At 44.4% G+C, this 13235-nt stretch overlaps 1 protein-coding gene across 1 annotated transcript; it reads right to left on the reverse strand.

Moving 5' to 3' along the window:
• Positions 1-3824: 3824 nt before the first annotated feature.
• On the reverse strand, positions 3825-12704 carry GEM (GTP binding protein overexpressed in skeletal muscle). Its single transcript, XM_082499579.1, has 5 exons — positions 12593-12704; positions 10513-10854; positions 7298-7374; positions 6611-6815; positions 3825-5024 (listed from the first exon to the last, which is right to left on the reverse strand). Exons 2-5 carry the CDS (start codon positions 10844-10846, stop codon positions 4747-4749), a joined length of 894 nt encoding a protein of 297 aa, XP_082355705.1. The 5' UTR covers positions 10847-10854; positions 12593-12704; the 3' UTR covers positions 3825-4746.
• Between the last annotated feature and the right edge of the window lie 531 nt (positions 12705-13235).

The following is a 13235-nucleotide window of genomic DNA, read 5'->3' on the forward strand; positions in this document are numbered from 1 at the left end:
TCTTGCTGATCTGATCTACCTTCCTAAAAAGAGCTTTTTATAACAGCTATTGCTCTATAATTGGCATTTTGTGTGTTCTTAGACTTCTTTCTTTTTTTTTTTCCATATTTATTTTATTTTATTTGGACTCTGTGAGTTTTGCCATTTTGGCCTTGGTGCGCTCACTGCTGTGACTCACGTATTCCACAGCTACTGCCAGATCTCTGAGGCCGACATTGTAATTATCACATTAGGATCTGTCATTGTAGCCCTGACTTAATAAATAGCCAGAGCAGTGATTAGAATCGCTGATTGATCCATTCCATGGTTTTGGACACTCACATTTGAGACAAACAGAGGGATTGTGTATATTAAGGGTTTGGAATGTCAGCATTCCAGACTAAATTAGTATTAATTAGTCATTCCAGGTACGCTAGCTGTTATATATAGTAAGCATTTCTGTATTTGATAATCTGGTGATGATCAGCTAAAACCATGACTCAGATTCCTCTCATAAGCTGCAGAAGAAAGCCCCAGTCCTTCCTCCATGCCTATAACTCGCTGGAGCCCTGCAGTGCGCAGCAGATGGCTGGGGTCCCTTCCAGATGAAACTCACCCCACAGCTTCCTCCATGGTCTCCCTGAAAACCCAGGGCAAGGCAGGGGCCTGCAGGGCCGACCAAGAGGGCCAGCAGGAAGTTGACTGGGACATGCAGAGGTGGAGGCAGCTCTTTAAACTGATTCGGTCCAAAGGCAGTGCGGTGCTATTCAGAGGGACCAGGCTTGGTCCCCCAGCAGCCCCAAAAAACAGACTTTCAGTGATGTCTGTTCCCCACCCTGGGAAAAATGTGGTGATACAGCATGCTGTGCACGACCACCACACAGGTCTTTGTGGCAGCTTGTGGCAGCTCTCAGGAACGGGCCTACCACATCAGGTTTTTTCTTTAAAAAGTCATGGTTTAGAAGGAAATTTTGTTATCCTTGGAAGGAGTGGAAGGAGACAACTGAAGGCATGAAACCTTACTAGGTAACTCCAAATTTTAATGACCCCATCTATGCATCCAGTGATGCTGTGAACATGGATGGCTGTTACCCTTAAAGGCTGTATGATCGACATGGACATTTTATATTGCTTCAAAACCTGCTTGGTTTAGATTTGTTGGATCCATAGGTTGACAGATACAGAACAAACTAAGGAAATGTACTGGTCGTGTTCACCTCTACTTTTGGTTCTCAAAGATAATCTTAAAAATGTGTGTAATTTGTGTGATTTTGTTTCCATTCTTGAATGGGGAAAAGGTTATGAGAGTTTAAAAGTTCTGAAAACTGGTATCAGAGTGAGTATCATTCTCTAGACTGCTCTGGGTCAACCTTAAGTTGCATGCTGACAACTCAAAAGCATTCATTCAAAATCCAGCAACAGGGATCTTGTCTGTGCTCTATTCAAAATGTTTTCTGTTCTTGCCAACAGTTTATTCTAGATGAGAATTTCCCTTCCAGGAAGATCTGAATACTGCACAAGCACAGAGTCATCCTGCAACATGATCTATCTGGACAAAAGATCTATCTGGTAAAGCCTTTGACACCATTTCCCACAGCATTCTCCTGGAGAAACTGGCTGCCCATGGCTTGGATGAGCATACATTTTGCTGGGTAAAATACTGGCTGGAAGGCCAGGCCCAGAGAGTGGTGGTGAATGGAGTTAATTCCAGGTGGCGTCCAGTCACGAGTGGTGTCCCCCAGGGCTCAGTACAGGAGCCAGTCCTGTTTAACGTCTTTATCAATGATCCGGATGAGGGGATCACATGCACCCTTAGTAAGTTTGCAGATGACATTGAGCTGGGTGGAAGTATTGATCTGCCTGAGGGTAGGGAGGCTCTGCAGAGGGATTTAGACAGACTAGATCGATGGGCCAAGGCAAACTGTATGAGTTTCAATAAGGCCAAATGCTGGGTCTTACACTTTGGCCACAACAACCCTCACCAATGCTACAGGCTTGGGGAAGAGTGGGTGGAAGGCTGCTCAACACAGAGGAACCTGGGAGTGTTGGTTGATAGCCAGCTGAGCATGAGTCATCAGTGTGCTCAGATGGCCAAGAAGGCCAACAGCATCCTGGTCTGTATCAGGAACAGTGTAGCCAGTAGGACCAGGGAGGTGATTTTGCCCCTGTACTCAGCATTGGTGGGGCCGTATCTTGAGTACTGTGTTCGGTTTTGGCCCCCTCACCACAAGTAGGACATTGAGGTGCTGGAGCGTGTTCAGAGAAGGGCAACGAAGCTGGTGAAGGGTCTGGAGCACAAGTCCTATGCGGAGCAGCTGAGGGAACTGGGGTTATTTAGCCTGGAGAAAGGGAGGCTGAAGGGAGATCTTATCACTCTCTACAACTATCTGAAAGGAGGTTGCAGAGAGGTGGGAGTCAACCTGTTCTGTCAAGTAACAGGTGATAGAACAAGAGGAAATGGCTTCAAGTTGCACCAAGGGAAGTTTAGATTTGATATTAGGAAGAATTTCTTTACTGAAAGGGTCATGAGGCATTGGAACACGTTACCCAGGGCAGTGGTGGAATCTCCATCCCTGGAGGTATTTAAGGGTCATGTAGATATAGTGCTTAGGGACATGGTTTAGTGGTGGGCTTGTCAGTGTTAGGTTAATGATTGGACTAGATGATCTTATGGATCTTTTCCAATCTAGGATATTCTGTGATATTTTACTCCTAGAGAACTGCTAAAAATCCCCTCAACAGAGGCAGTTTTGGGCAAACACTCAGCAAGCTCACTCCTTTTCAGAGCATTTGGTGCATGAAAGCTGCACAGCCCAAGATGGGGAACCCAATTCTCACCTTTTTACTGTCACGTTTTGTAGCCTTCATCATCAAGGAAGATGAGCTGCCAGGCTGGAGATTTGGCTTTTCTGAGCCATCTGCAGGCAAAACGTAATGACTGTACCTCTACCTTTTACTCTGCAGTGTGCCCACAAAAAACAGCAGAGTCAGGAGGAAAATAACACAATTATGCCCCAAATTAAACATAGGATCATAAAATTGTTTAGGTTGGAAGGGACCTTGAAGACCATCAAGTTCCAACCCCCCCTGCCACGGGCAGGGACGTCTCCCACTAGACCAGGTTGCTCAAAGCCCCATCCAGCCTGGCCTTAAACAGTTCCAGGGATGGGGCAGCCACAACTTCTCTGGAAAACCTGTTCCAGTGCCTTAACACCCTCAGAGTGAAAAATTTCTTCCTAATATCTAATCTAAATCTACCCTCTTCCAGTTTAAAGCCATTCCCCTTTGTCCTATCACTACACGCCCTAGTAAAAAGTCCCTCCCCAGCTTTCCCGTAAGCCCCCTTTAGGTACTGGAAGGCAGCAATAAGGTCTTCCCAGAGTCTTCTCTTCTCCCGGCTGAACAGCCCCAACTCTCTCAGCCTGTCCACATAAGAGGATTAGTGAACACCCCACACCACCATTTCTGTCCCTGAATGCAGCATTTCACTTCTTTTCTTCTCCAAAATTGGGGTAAGGGTGTTCATCTACATTTCTAGTGTTTTCAGGCTTAGGGCCAAATACCTTTTTTAAGAATGATTTATTTTTATCTCTGTCACCACAACCACATTTAGACATGAGGGATACTGTACACTCATAGCTTTGAGGCTCCGGGCAATTCTTGCTTTGTGATCCTAGGTTGCTAAGTAGCCCGTATTCAGAAACGTAAAGAATCCTCACTGTACTTGTCATGTAGCAATCTTGTCCTGTGTTCAAAATATTTTCTCAACTTGAAAAAATTCTTAGGGATTCCCCACTGAGGCTCAAAGGCAGTCATATATTTTATTTATTTTATTACAAGGCATGTAAGTAAAAACTTGCATATCTGAAAAAAGATATTAGATAGAAAACGGTAATAAAATTAACATTATTCTTTTAAGAAACTTGGTAATAAATACATTTCCCCTCAACATTAAAATGTTTGTTATTTTGCACAACAATAAATACAGCATAGCTCTGGCATAGAGAAAGGCCAAGGCTGGATACAAGAAGTCCATGTGGTGTCTTAAAAAAAGCTCAGGTGATTTATAAAGGTTTGGCATCCTGCACTTGATGCACTTTGATACAACTTGCACTTTAATTTTAATTTTACTATGATTCTTAAACAGTCCCATAATATGAAAATATGAGAGGAAAATTTGTTTGATTATAGGATTTTTCCTTTAAATATTTTCAAAGTAAGAGATGTGTAAACTCATTAAAACCAATCGTTGAAATAAAATAAAAAAAAGTGTCTTGGTGGCTATTCTACAAAAATGCAGATTTTTCAGCTGTGGGTGCTCAAGCCTGACCAGCCAACTGGCAAAGGACCAATCCCCAGTCTGTTCATCAATTCTTGACAGTTTTAAAAAAGAAATAATAATAACAAGGAGAAAGAATAAAGAGCGTAATATTCATTTCCCAAGTCATGACAGTTTGAGGTTCTTACACTATTATCTGAAGGTGAGAGGAAAAACAAGATGTATATTCCAGAGCACTTCCCAGCTTAACTTTGGGCCATTCTGGACTATACTTTTCTTTCAAAACTACCAACACAAAAAAAAAAAAAAAAAAGAAGAAAGAGATATTTCCATGCACGGTGCTGTTCTTATGCCAGCACGTATCACAATCACAACTGTGAACCTAAGTCACTTTGATAGCCCAATCTAATATAGATTGATTGATTGTCCCACGACATAGTTAGATAATGTCCACAAAATGCCACAAGCTCTGGCAGAGTCCAGCGTTCTTAAAGTACCGATAGGTCATGGCAAGACTTGGACTTGAGTTTGAAGGCCATGTTCTTGTTGTTCTTGGCAACTATTTTGCCCCAAAACCTCCTGGCTTTCTTTGGGATGCTCTCTCTCCGCTTCTGGTATGCCAGCCGCTTCTCATTCTTTTCCTTGCTGTCCCTCCGGAGCCGGACTTGCCGCACTATACCTTCAAACAGCTCTTTCACGTTGTGCTGCACAGCTGCCGAGGTCTCGATGAATTTGCAGTCAAACACGACGGCGCAGGCTCGTCCCTCTGCAAAATTGCAAGGGGGACATGTCATGAGGCATCATGAGCAGGGGGGAGGCAAAGTGGCCTCAGGCTACCACGTGCTGGGGAGCCAGCACCGCCGGCGGAATTCCTCAAGCCTAATATAGGCACGGATAAGTCCTTAATCACCTGATGCCGCCTGCTAGCCTATGATTCATCTGCTCTGTGTCACACTCCCTGCCCAGTGAGGGGGGGAAGCCCAGTCCCTGCCATCAGCTGTGAACAGAGATGGGGCTGACTGACTCGCAATGAGACAACAAAGGCTGAGAGGTCAGCCATGACTCAAAACCACCTGGTCATCTTACATGCAGACTCCCTTAAGTCGCATTAAAGGGTGATGACAGCACCCTCCATGCACACAGCACAGCTGTTGTCCCCACAGGAGGCAGAGCCCATCTTCCCCTGTGGGTCATGGGTGTAAACCAGGGTCTTGGGACAGTAGCAACTTTGGTGTGAACAGACACGTGTTCAAAACCCTTAAATAAAGGCAGAAGTATGCCTATGGCTTCAGAGGTACATCTGAAATCATAGTTCTTATCCTTAATTACATGAACCTAACCTAAACTTGACACCTGTCTTTCACACACAAGACAATTTATTTTGTCTTCTGGCTGCTGTGAACTCATCACCAAGATGCCTAAAATGACAGGAATGCACCTGCTATCTTTCAAAATATTTTTCAATTCTTCAACTGGGGCAACTGTGACAGGGGCCAGAGGAGCCACGCACATCCTCAGTGGAAAAAAACATCTAGATCAACTGGGAAATAGAAGGGCAGAATGGCGGCAGAGAGAAGAAAATGTCGAGTGGAGGAACCCATGTTTCTGACGGGCCAAAATGAGATCGTCTAATGCATTGCTGCATGTTATGTTGTGTCACCTAAGCCTCAGGGAAGACTCTCCAAGAAGAGGTATTACTGACTGCAGACCTTGGGAGCTGGCAGCAGCATTCCCAGCAGTCTCTCTATTCCTATTTATGGGCTTAGGGCTCCCCGGGCTTTGGGAGAGCGGCACAGGTTGGTTATTGTTTTGTATACAGCAGTGAGGGCTGTTTCAGTATCCCAAAGCAAGGCAGCAAGGAGACCTCTCCTGAAAGGTGCACAGTTCCTGCCCAAACTACAAAGGGTGAGAGGGAATTTTAAGTCACCAGGGAGGACAGAGAACTGGTTAAAAGAAGAGAAAATCTTCAGCAGCAGAATAAAGGGTGGTAAACACGTTATGCGTAAGCACATATTGGAAGCCTGAAGGGTTTCCAGCTACCAGAGATATCACATACTGGTCTTGCACTAGGAGCTGGAGGGGAAGAAATTCAAGATGCCTTTATGATGCTACTTAACAAATTTAGGAAAGGGTTTATCTGACGTGTAACAGCATTACCAAGGGAGGCTTAAGGACCTGGCAGACCCCTCCCACCCCTCTGCCCTCTGTTCCAGTCCTCTGCTGTTTTATTGCTCTTTTATTGCCCAGTCCTGATCACAGTGTACTCCCTCAGCCAGAGCTCCTCATATGGTTCCAAAGCCACTAGGTGACTCTTAATGTTTATGTCGTTTTTATCCTCATTATTTTCCTTACCTGCCACTGAAACTTCGCGGCACCTGACAAGGTCACTTTTGTTGCCAACCAAAATAATAGGGATGTCTTCTTTCTGGCGTGCCCTGCGGAGCTGTATTCTGAGTTCCGAGGCCTTCTCAAAGCTCGCTCGGTCCGTGATGGAGTAGACAATCAAGTATGCGTCTCCCACTTGCATGCAGTGGTCTCGAATCCATTCTCCCTCACGCTGTCCAAACGAAACGGTCAGACATTGTTATGCCCAGAGCAGATTTTACTTAGAAAGTATAACATTAGAGAATCCAAATACATTCCTGCTGTAACTGTAATGGGTACGGTTTGAATGACAGTTACACTAAAAGTAATTCCAATGCGGTGATGGTATGAATACTTCACCACAAAGGAGGGCAAAACTTGCCTCAAATAATTCATTGCGCTAGCTTTAGATTGGAATGAACATGGTCTGGAAAATGGCTTGAAAGTTTTGTTTTATCATTAAAAAAATAAAGAAGGCTTGTGCTTCTCAGGCTCACGCTGCAGAGCTGTTAGGCATGCTTGGCTTGGTGTGGGGGTGGGCTTAATCCTATATTTTCCCTAATGTTGAAGTATGGAAAACACCTATTTTCTTTCCCCAGAGATACCTGCTTTTGATATTAGCAGTCATTCGTATGCACTTTTCTTTTGGCATTTAACTAAAACTAATCAAAGTACCTTATTATCCCACATGTCGAGCAGTATAATGGTTGCGCTTTCCCCATCCACCATCAGAGTTCTTTCATACGTGTCTTCTGGAAAGAAAATCAGAAGAGTTAGTAATATATTATTTTGTGGCATCATGTACATTACAAAAAAAAAAAAAAAAAGGAGTTGAATATGTATAATTGGTTCACAGTTCAAATTATTGAGCCAAATTTTATGCTGGCTCACATTCAGTTCTTTCCCCATTTCCATCAGCACTGAACCTGCCCCCTGTTCATTACTGGTTGTCTTACTTTCCATGATATATGAAGGAGGCTGAAAGATCAGGAAACGAAATGTTCATTATTTTGGCTGATATTCTCTTTATCTTATGTGGGAGAGAGAAAATAGAACCAGTGGAAGAAATAACCAAATGCTGAACATTTGCCCCATGGGAGCAGCAGAGTCCAGCGAGGCTGAGTAATGGAAAATATTTGCTTTCGTTTTAGCAGGGACAGTTTACGGGTGAACAGTCACTGCTGCTGAGAGCAGTACAGCTAACAGCCCACCAAGCGATGAGGACAGGGTTTAGTGAGACAAGAGCTGGTGAGTTTTAGAGAGGCTGAGACTTCAGCTGTGTCCTAGTTCTCTCCCATTTTGCGGTTTGCCACTCTATCTTTGATGTCAAAAAGCAAAGGAATCAACAAACCACAGAAGTTCAGTTATTTTGTACTGAGGCCACAAAAATTCATACCTAGATTATAAACGCCATGTGACAAAGTTCTGTTTAGATCTGCGGGAGATGTTCCCACTCATAACTTCTATCAACCCTTGCTGTGAAATATCAGTCTAGATTCTGCTTCAAATACTAGTCTTCCTTCTTTGCCTCAAACCTGGAAACATGAGCAATATGGGGTATGGACCCATCTCTAGTCTTGTGTTGCCGGTCAGTGAAAAATGCCAGGCTTTGGGCTTCTGAGCAAACCACCCCTCTCACTGCAGTGTTTAAGGGGTCTGTCCCAACCACGCTCGTAGATAGAACTGTGTCTGAACCCTTGCCTCATAAAATTTCTGTTGGGAATTAATGGAGTGAACTTTCCCCTAAATTGTAATCAGAGCTTTTCCTTCAAGCCAGGAATCTACATCCAAGCAAAAAGAATGAGATCAAAATATTTCGCATTTAAAATAAAATAAAGAAGAGGACAGGCTTGACGCGGCTTAAAATGAAAAAGGCAAAGCTACTCAAGAGGAGTAGTTTCTCTTGCAGGCCCAATAGCACAACACTTGTGTTCGTGAGTTAGACTGATCTTACAATCAATAGTAAAGCCAGTCCATAAAAGCAGCTGTATCCCCTCTGTGAGTTGGCTACCCTGAAACCGTTCTCTCTTGTGATAAAATTTCCAGTTTGCAAGCTAAAGTTTGGAGAATAGTTTCTTCAACTGACCAAGCATCTGTGCAGGAACAAGCTCCATATACACCAGAGGACAACATCCAGAGGATTGCTTTTCCCCTCTGTTACACATGGAGAGGCTACAAATACGTAGTCACACTCCTCAAAAATATTATGCCCAAATGGTCATATGCAGCACTGATTTGCACCTTGGTCAATCCTAAGGAACTTCCATAGGATATAAAACACCTTAAAAGTGAGCAATTAGTTCATCTCATGCTTATTTCAAAGCTGACACTAAAAAAGGAGAGATATAACAACAGTACCTCAGTAGAGCTGGCCTTGAAAAATCTGTCACTGCTACACTCCAAGCAATACTGCTGGGAGTTCGAATGAGAGAGGAAACCATACGGCTTCACATGGAGGAGAAGAAAACTGTCTGACAGGGGTGTGCAAAGCAAATCAGCTGCTTTTTCTGACTGCTTGCCCAAGGGTCCTACTCTAGTTCGCTGGCATAGCACTAGGAAAACTTTTATCAGAGATACTCCAGGCTGAGGAGCTGGTGGGATTACAGGAAAAGTCAGTGGTAGAAGCTGAAGACAAAGCACACCTGAATAACTGATGTAGAGAGACTGCACCGTGGGGAATGTCAAACGCTCCAGAGGCACGAAGACCTGTGCCCCGAGTCTGTGACAGCAAGTGAGGAAAATGTAGGTCCAACCTTCCCAGTGCTGGGCTGTGTTAAATCCTGGGCAGTGCCTCTCCTAACCGGAGAGGTAAAGACACAAAAAGGTCTCCTGCTTGTGCGTCACTGAGGACTGGAAAAGAAGCCCAGAAACTCTCTGTGCTTAGTGCTGGCACCATCGCGCCAAGGGAGTGCAGGCAGGAGAGGGACGGGGTACGGGAGAGATGAGGAGAGTCCTGCACGCTGCGAGCAAAATCAGCGTGCAACCTGCTTGTCCTCCGAAGGTGACAGCTTCTGCCTCCTTAGAGCCACAGTGGATTTCTGTTGCAACACAACCCTTCCACATCAACACCTCACACACAATACAGCTCAGGGCTCGGTGCCACAGCTTCACCTTATGCATGAAAGTGATCTTTGGGATCACTTTGACCACTTTGCAATCCGAAACAAGGCAAAGCAGGATAGCAAGGTGGGGGGAAGCATTAAAGAAACGCCTACAGCTCATGCCTTTTCCCCTTGTTTGGGCAATAGGAATTTTTCTGCACTACCGAAGGACTTTCTTTTTGTTTTTCTTCTCAGGGAACCCATGCTGGGCAAGGAAATATATTTTACTCAAACTCTGTACAGCCTACGCTGAGGTAATGCGTTTACACAGAAAGGCTGATATGACTTCTAATGGCAAATATTTTGGAGGTGATTGAAGGACTCAGCAGTGGCTTTTTCTTTATATATTATATCTGAGCATTTCATTCTCATAGACCGTAAGGACCTGCAGTTGTTTTCTCTCCCCCACAGAAAGCTGGAGTCAGCCCCGTGGAGCCAGCAGCAACGCAAATGTTGGACCAGCATGAAAGCTGAACCGGCCTCCTGTGTAGCATCATCACAGGCAGGAATAAGGCAGCTTCCAACAAGTATTTTGGCATGAAATAGCATTAGAATCTGAATTGTTCTCTTTCAGAGACTTCCAAGCATTGTTAGTGAGTATCTTACTCATTTTATTTGCTTTCTTGTTCTCTTAAGAGTGATGCATATGTTGAATCAGTTTTGATGATCAGACCCAAATCTTTATTACCTCAGTTTTTGATTAAATGACCTCTCTGATTTTCTGTGCCAATTACTACTGGCAGGGCTGACTGCAAGCAAACACAGACACCCCAGGGCATAACGACCTACCTCCCAGCACCTCACAGTCGCTGTCGATGCTGTCATGAACCCCCGCAAAGATGTTGGCTAACGAGGACTTGCCTACGCCGTGCTCCCCAATCAGCACCACCCGGTAGCAATTGCTGCCGGACTCAGAGGAGATGACGGAGTCGGACGACTCCGAGGACCAGCTCCTTCTGTAGTATTCATCAGGACTGATGGTGTATCGCTTCTGCGGGTTGTATTCATTGGAGTCTTTCTGGACCAGCAGATTCTTTCCATCAGCAGGGATGCTCCATCGCTGCTGCTGCTGCTGCAGGCTGCTGTTGTGGGTGCGACGCATGGTAACGTTGTTGAGGGTCATTCTTTATCCTGGTGAGAAATAGGCAAATCACAAGGGTTACTCCCAAAGCATTTAGGAACGCATTAACGCTCTCATCAACTTCAAGGCAGCACATCCTGCTCTTCTGGAGGCATCTAGTATACAACAGAAGAAAAATGAGACTTTTTGCACTCTTTTGCAGTTGTAGCTGGTACACAAATAAATATTTCTAGTTAGTAAGTCAGAGGCTTTTTCCTAGGGATGATACCACCCTCACATGTTAAATCCTGTCTTTGTTTAGCCTTTACGAGCTCACAGCTGTGCTAGGTGCAGCCCAGCCCTGGAGAGACTGAGGCACTGCAGTGTCCCAGGGGGAGAAGAAAGGGGCAGCATTCACCAGAGCTATCCTACACGGGAGCTGCATCCCTGCTGAGAGGCAGCCTACGGTACGGGCAGCACCTACGGGCACTGCTCCCCACCCTTTGTGCTTAACTGGGGGCAAACAGAGGCACCGGTCCCAGTTGCCTCCAACTCCCAGTGCAGCTGAGTGTACAGCGTCTTTCACCTTGTCTCAGTTAGGAGCTGAAACTTTTGGGAAAGCAATAAGAATCACTCGCTGCACCCTTAGACAACCCTGATATAAGAAAAGAACCACTCGAGCAAGTCTTGCTATGGTGGGGTGGATTTGGGTCTTGTCTGCAGCCGGGTAAACAAAGAATGACTCTTGGTTGGTAAGAGGGAGGACACAGTCAAGTCCAACAGCTTTTCAGAGGTCGTAGAGGTTCTAGCCACTACAGGAGGTAGCACTGGGAGAAAAAGCTGATAAATTTATAGATATTAAATCAACAACTTAATTTGCTGAACAATCAGCTAGATAGGTTCACTCTTTTTATCTAAGGATGGCTCTTAATTACATTTTACTCAGCAAACTCTATTTTGCCTCGCTTGGAGGCAGAGGACAGTGATGTCATCCTCACGGGCCAAGAGCTACCATTTTTAGGAAAGTTACTTTGATGCATTCCAGTTCCCAAAGTGACAGTTATTTAGACATTTTGCTTTTTGCTGTATATCTGATGTTTCTGGGCTCTTGTCTTCATATTAGTCAATAGAATAATTGTCCATAAAAGGCACCCAACCATTTTCCAACCTGAATAATAGGTGGCAAATGAAAAAACATACAGCAAAGCATCAAAACAACATGTACAAATCACTATTCCTCTTCACACAAAACTGTCTGAAGACTTCAGTGAATAAAAGCACAGCAGGACACAGGACACATACACAGCAAAAGCACATTTTAACTGAACTTATTACCACATACGCAATATTTTCACTGTGACGCACAGTACTTAGGGGAAAAATGAGATCATTTACGTGGTCCTAGTCACAGTAACTTTGTCAGTAAGAGATATATCTAAACTAGAAATCATGCACCAAGCAAAGGCTGCTTCACGAACAAAATGAAATATTTACTGCAGTTGAATTTTAAAATGCATGTTTTCCTCGCAGTTTCCCCACTGAAAAGACCAGATGAGAAAAGCCAGCTCCGAGTCCATCAAACAACAGAGCCCAACTCACAACCTGCAATAAACAGTCGCTCACTAAACCCTCGCAAACGCGAACATTTTACGGTTTCGCCCCTAACAACTCATCATCCCTCATTAAACAAAGCCAAACGGGTCCCTGTCACACACGCCTCGTTCCAAGTTCAAACCCCGTACTGCATTTAGCTGCCTGGGTCTCTAGCCTTCACGGTAAAAGACTGTGTCAGAACCAACACTGCCTTACTTCTGCCGGGCTCCTCCAGGCAGACGGGTCTCCTTTGCTCGCGCTGCCCTTCTCTCTCGGCGGGCTGCGGTACGCTGAGCTGCTCGGCCGAAGTAAATCCCCTCCTGCTTTTGGGGCCGCCTCTTTAATTCTTTCTCAGCAAACCTGGTTTATATTAAGCCCATCTGATCAGAGACAGGGCTTTTCCGTGACGTGGTTGGCCTTTCCATACAACAGCCAGCCCCCAGCTGGGAGGAAGCAGACATGCAGAAGAGCAAAAACTTGCAAACAATCTCGAAAGACTTACTCAAAATCATATGATTGTCTTAATATTGCCAGTAAAATAAACACATTTGGTTCTTGCGCGATGAAAACAGGAAAGTGGAAAAAAAACAAAATAATACATGCCGTTTCACCTCACTCAGTTTTTCATTCAAATGTTATCAAAGCTAATGATGTTTAAAAAACTACATAAGTTTCATTAATGCATAAAACGCTGTACATGTATTATGTTCTCTGTCTGCAAAATGCACTTAACCCCCTGCTGGACAAAACGTTTCTTTGGAATAAAATATCAGAATGTTATTTTGGAATTATCCTAAAATTAGGAATATTATTCTGTTGTTTTTAAAACAAATTAAAATCTAATAAATACAATCCTGGT

This window comes from Vanellus vanellus, assembly GCF_965231255.1.
Source record: "Vanellus vanellus genome assembly, chromosome: 2".
Taxonomy (NCBI): Eukaryota; Metazoa; Chordata; class Aves; order Charadriiformes; family Charadriidae; genus Vanellus; species Vanellus vanellus.

What these genes read in the sequence shown, in the direction of transcription:
- GEM (XM_082499579.1), bottom strand. Translation starts at nt 10,846, where the DNA reads ATGACCCTCAACAACGTTACCATGCGTCGCACCCACAACAGCAGCCTG. An exon ending in CGACTGTGAGGTGCTGGGAG is followed by an intron (nt 7,375 to 10,512) that starts GTAGGTCGTTAT and finishes TTTTCTTTCCAG; the next exon opens with AAGACACGTATGAAAGAACT. An exon ending in TCGACATGTGGGATAATAAG is followed by an intron (nt 6,816 to 7,297) that starts GTACTTTGATTA and finishes TCGTTTGGACAG; the next exon opens with CGTGAGGGAGAATGGATTCG.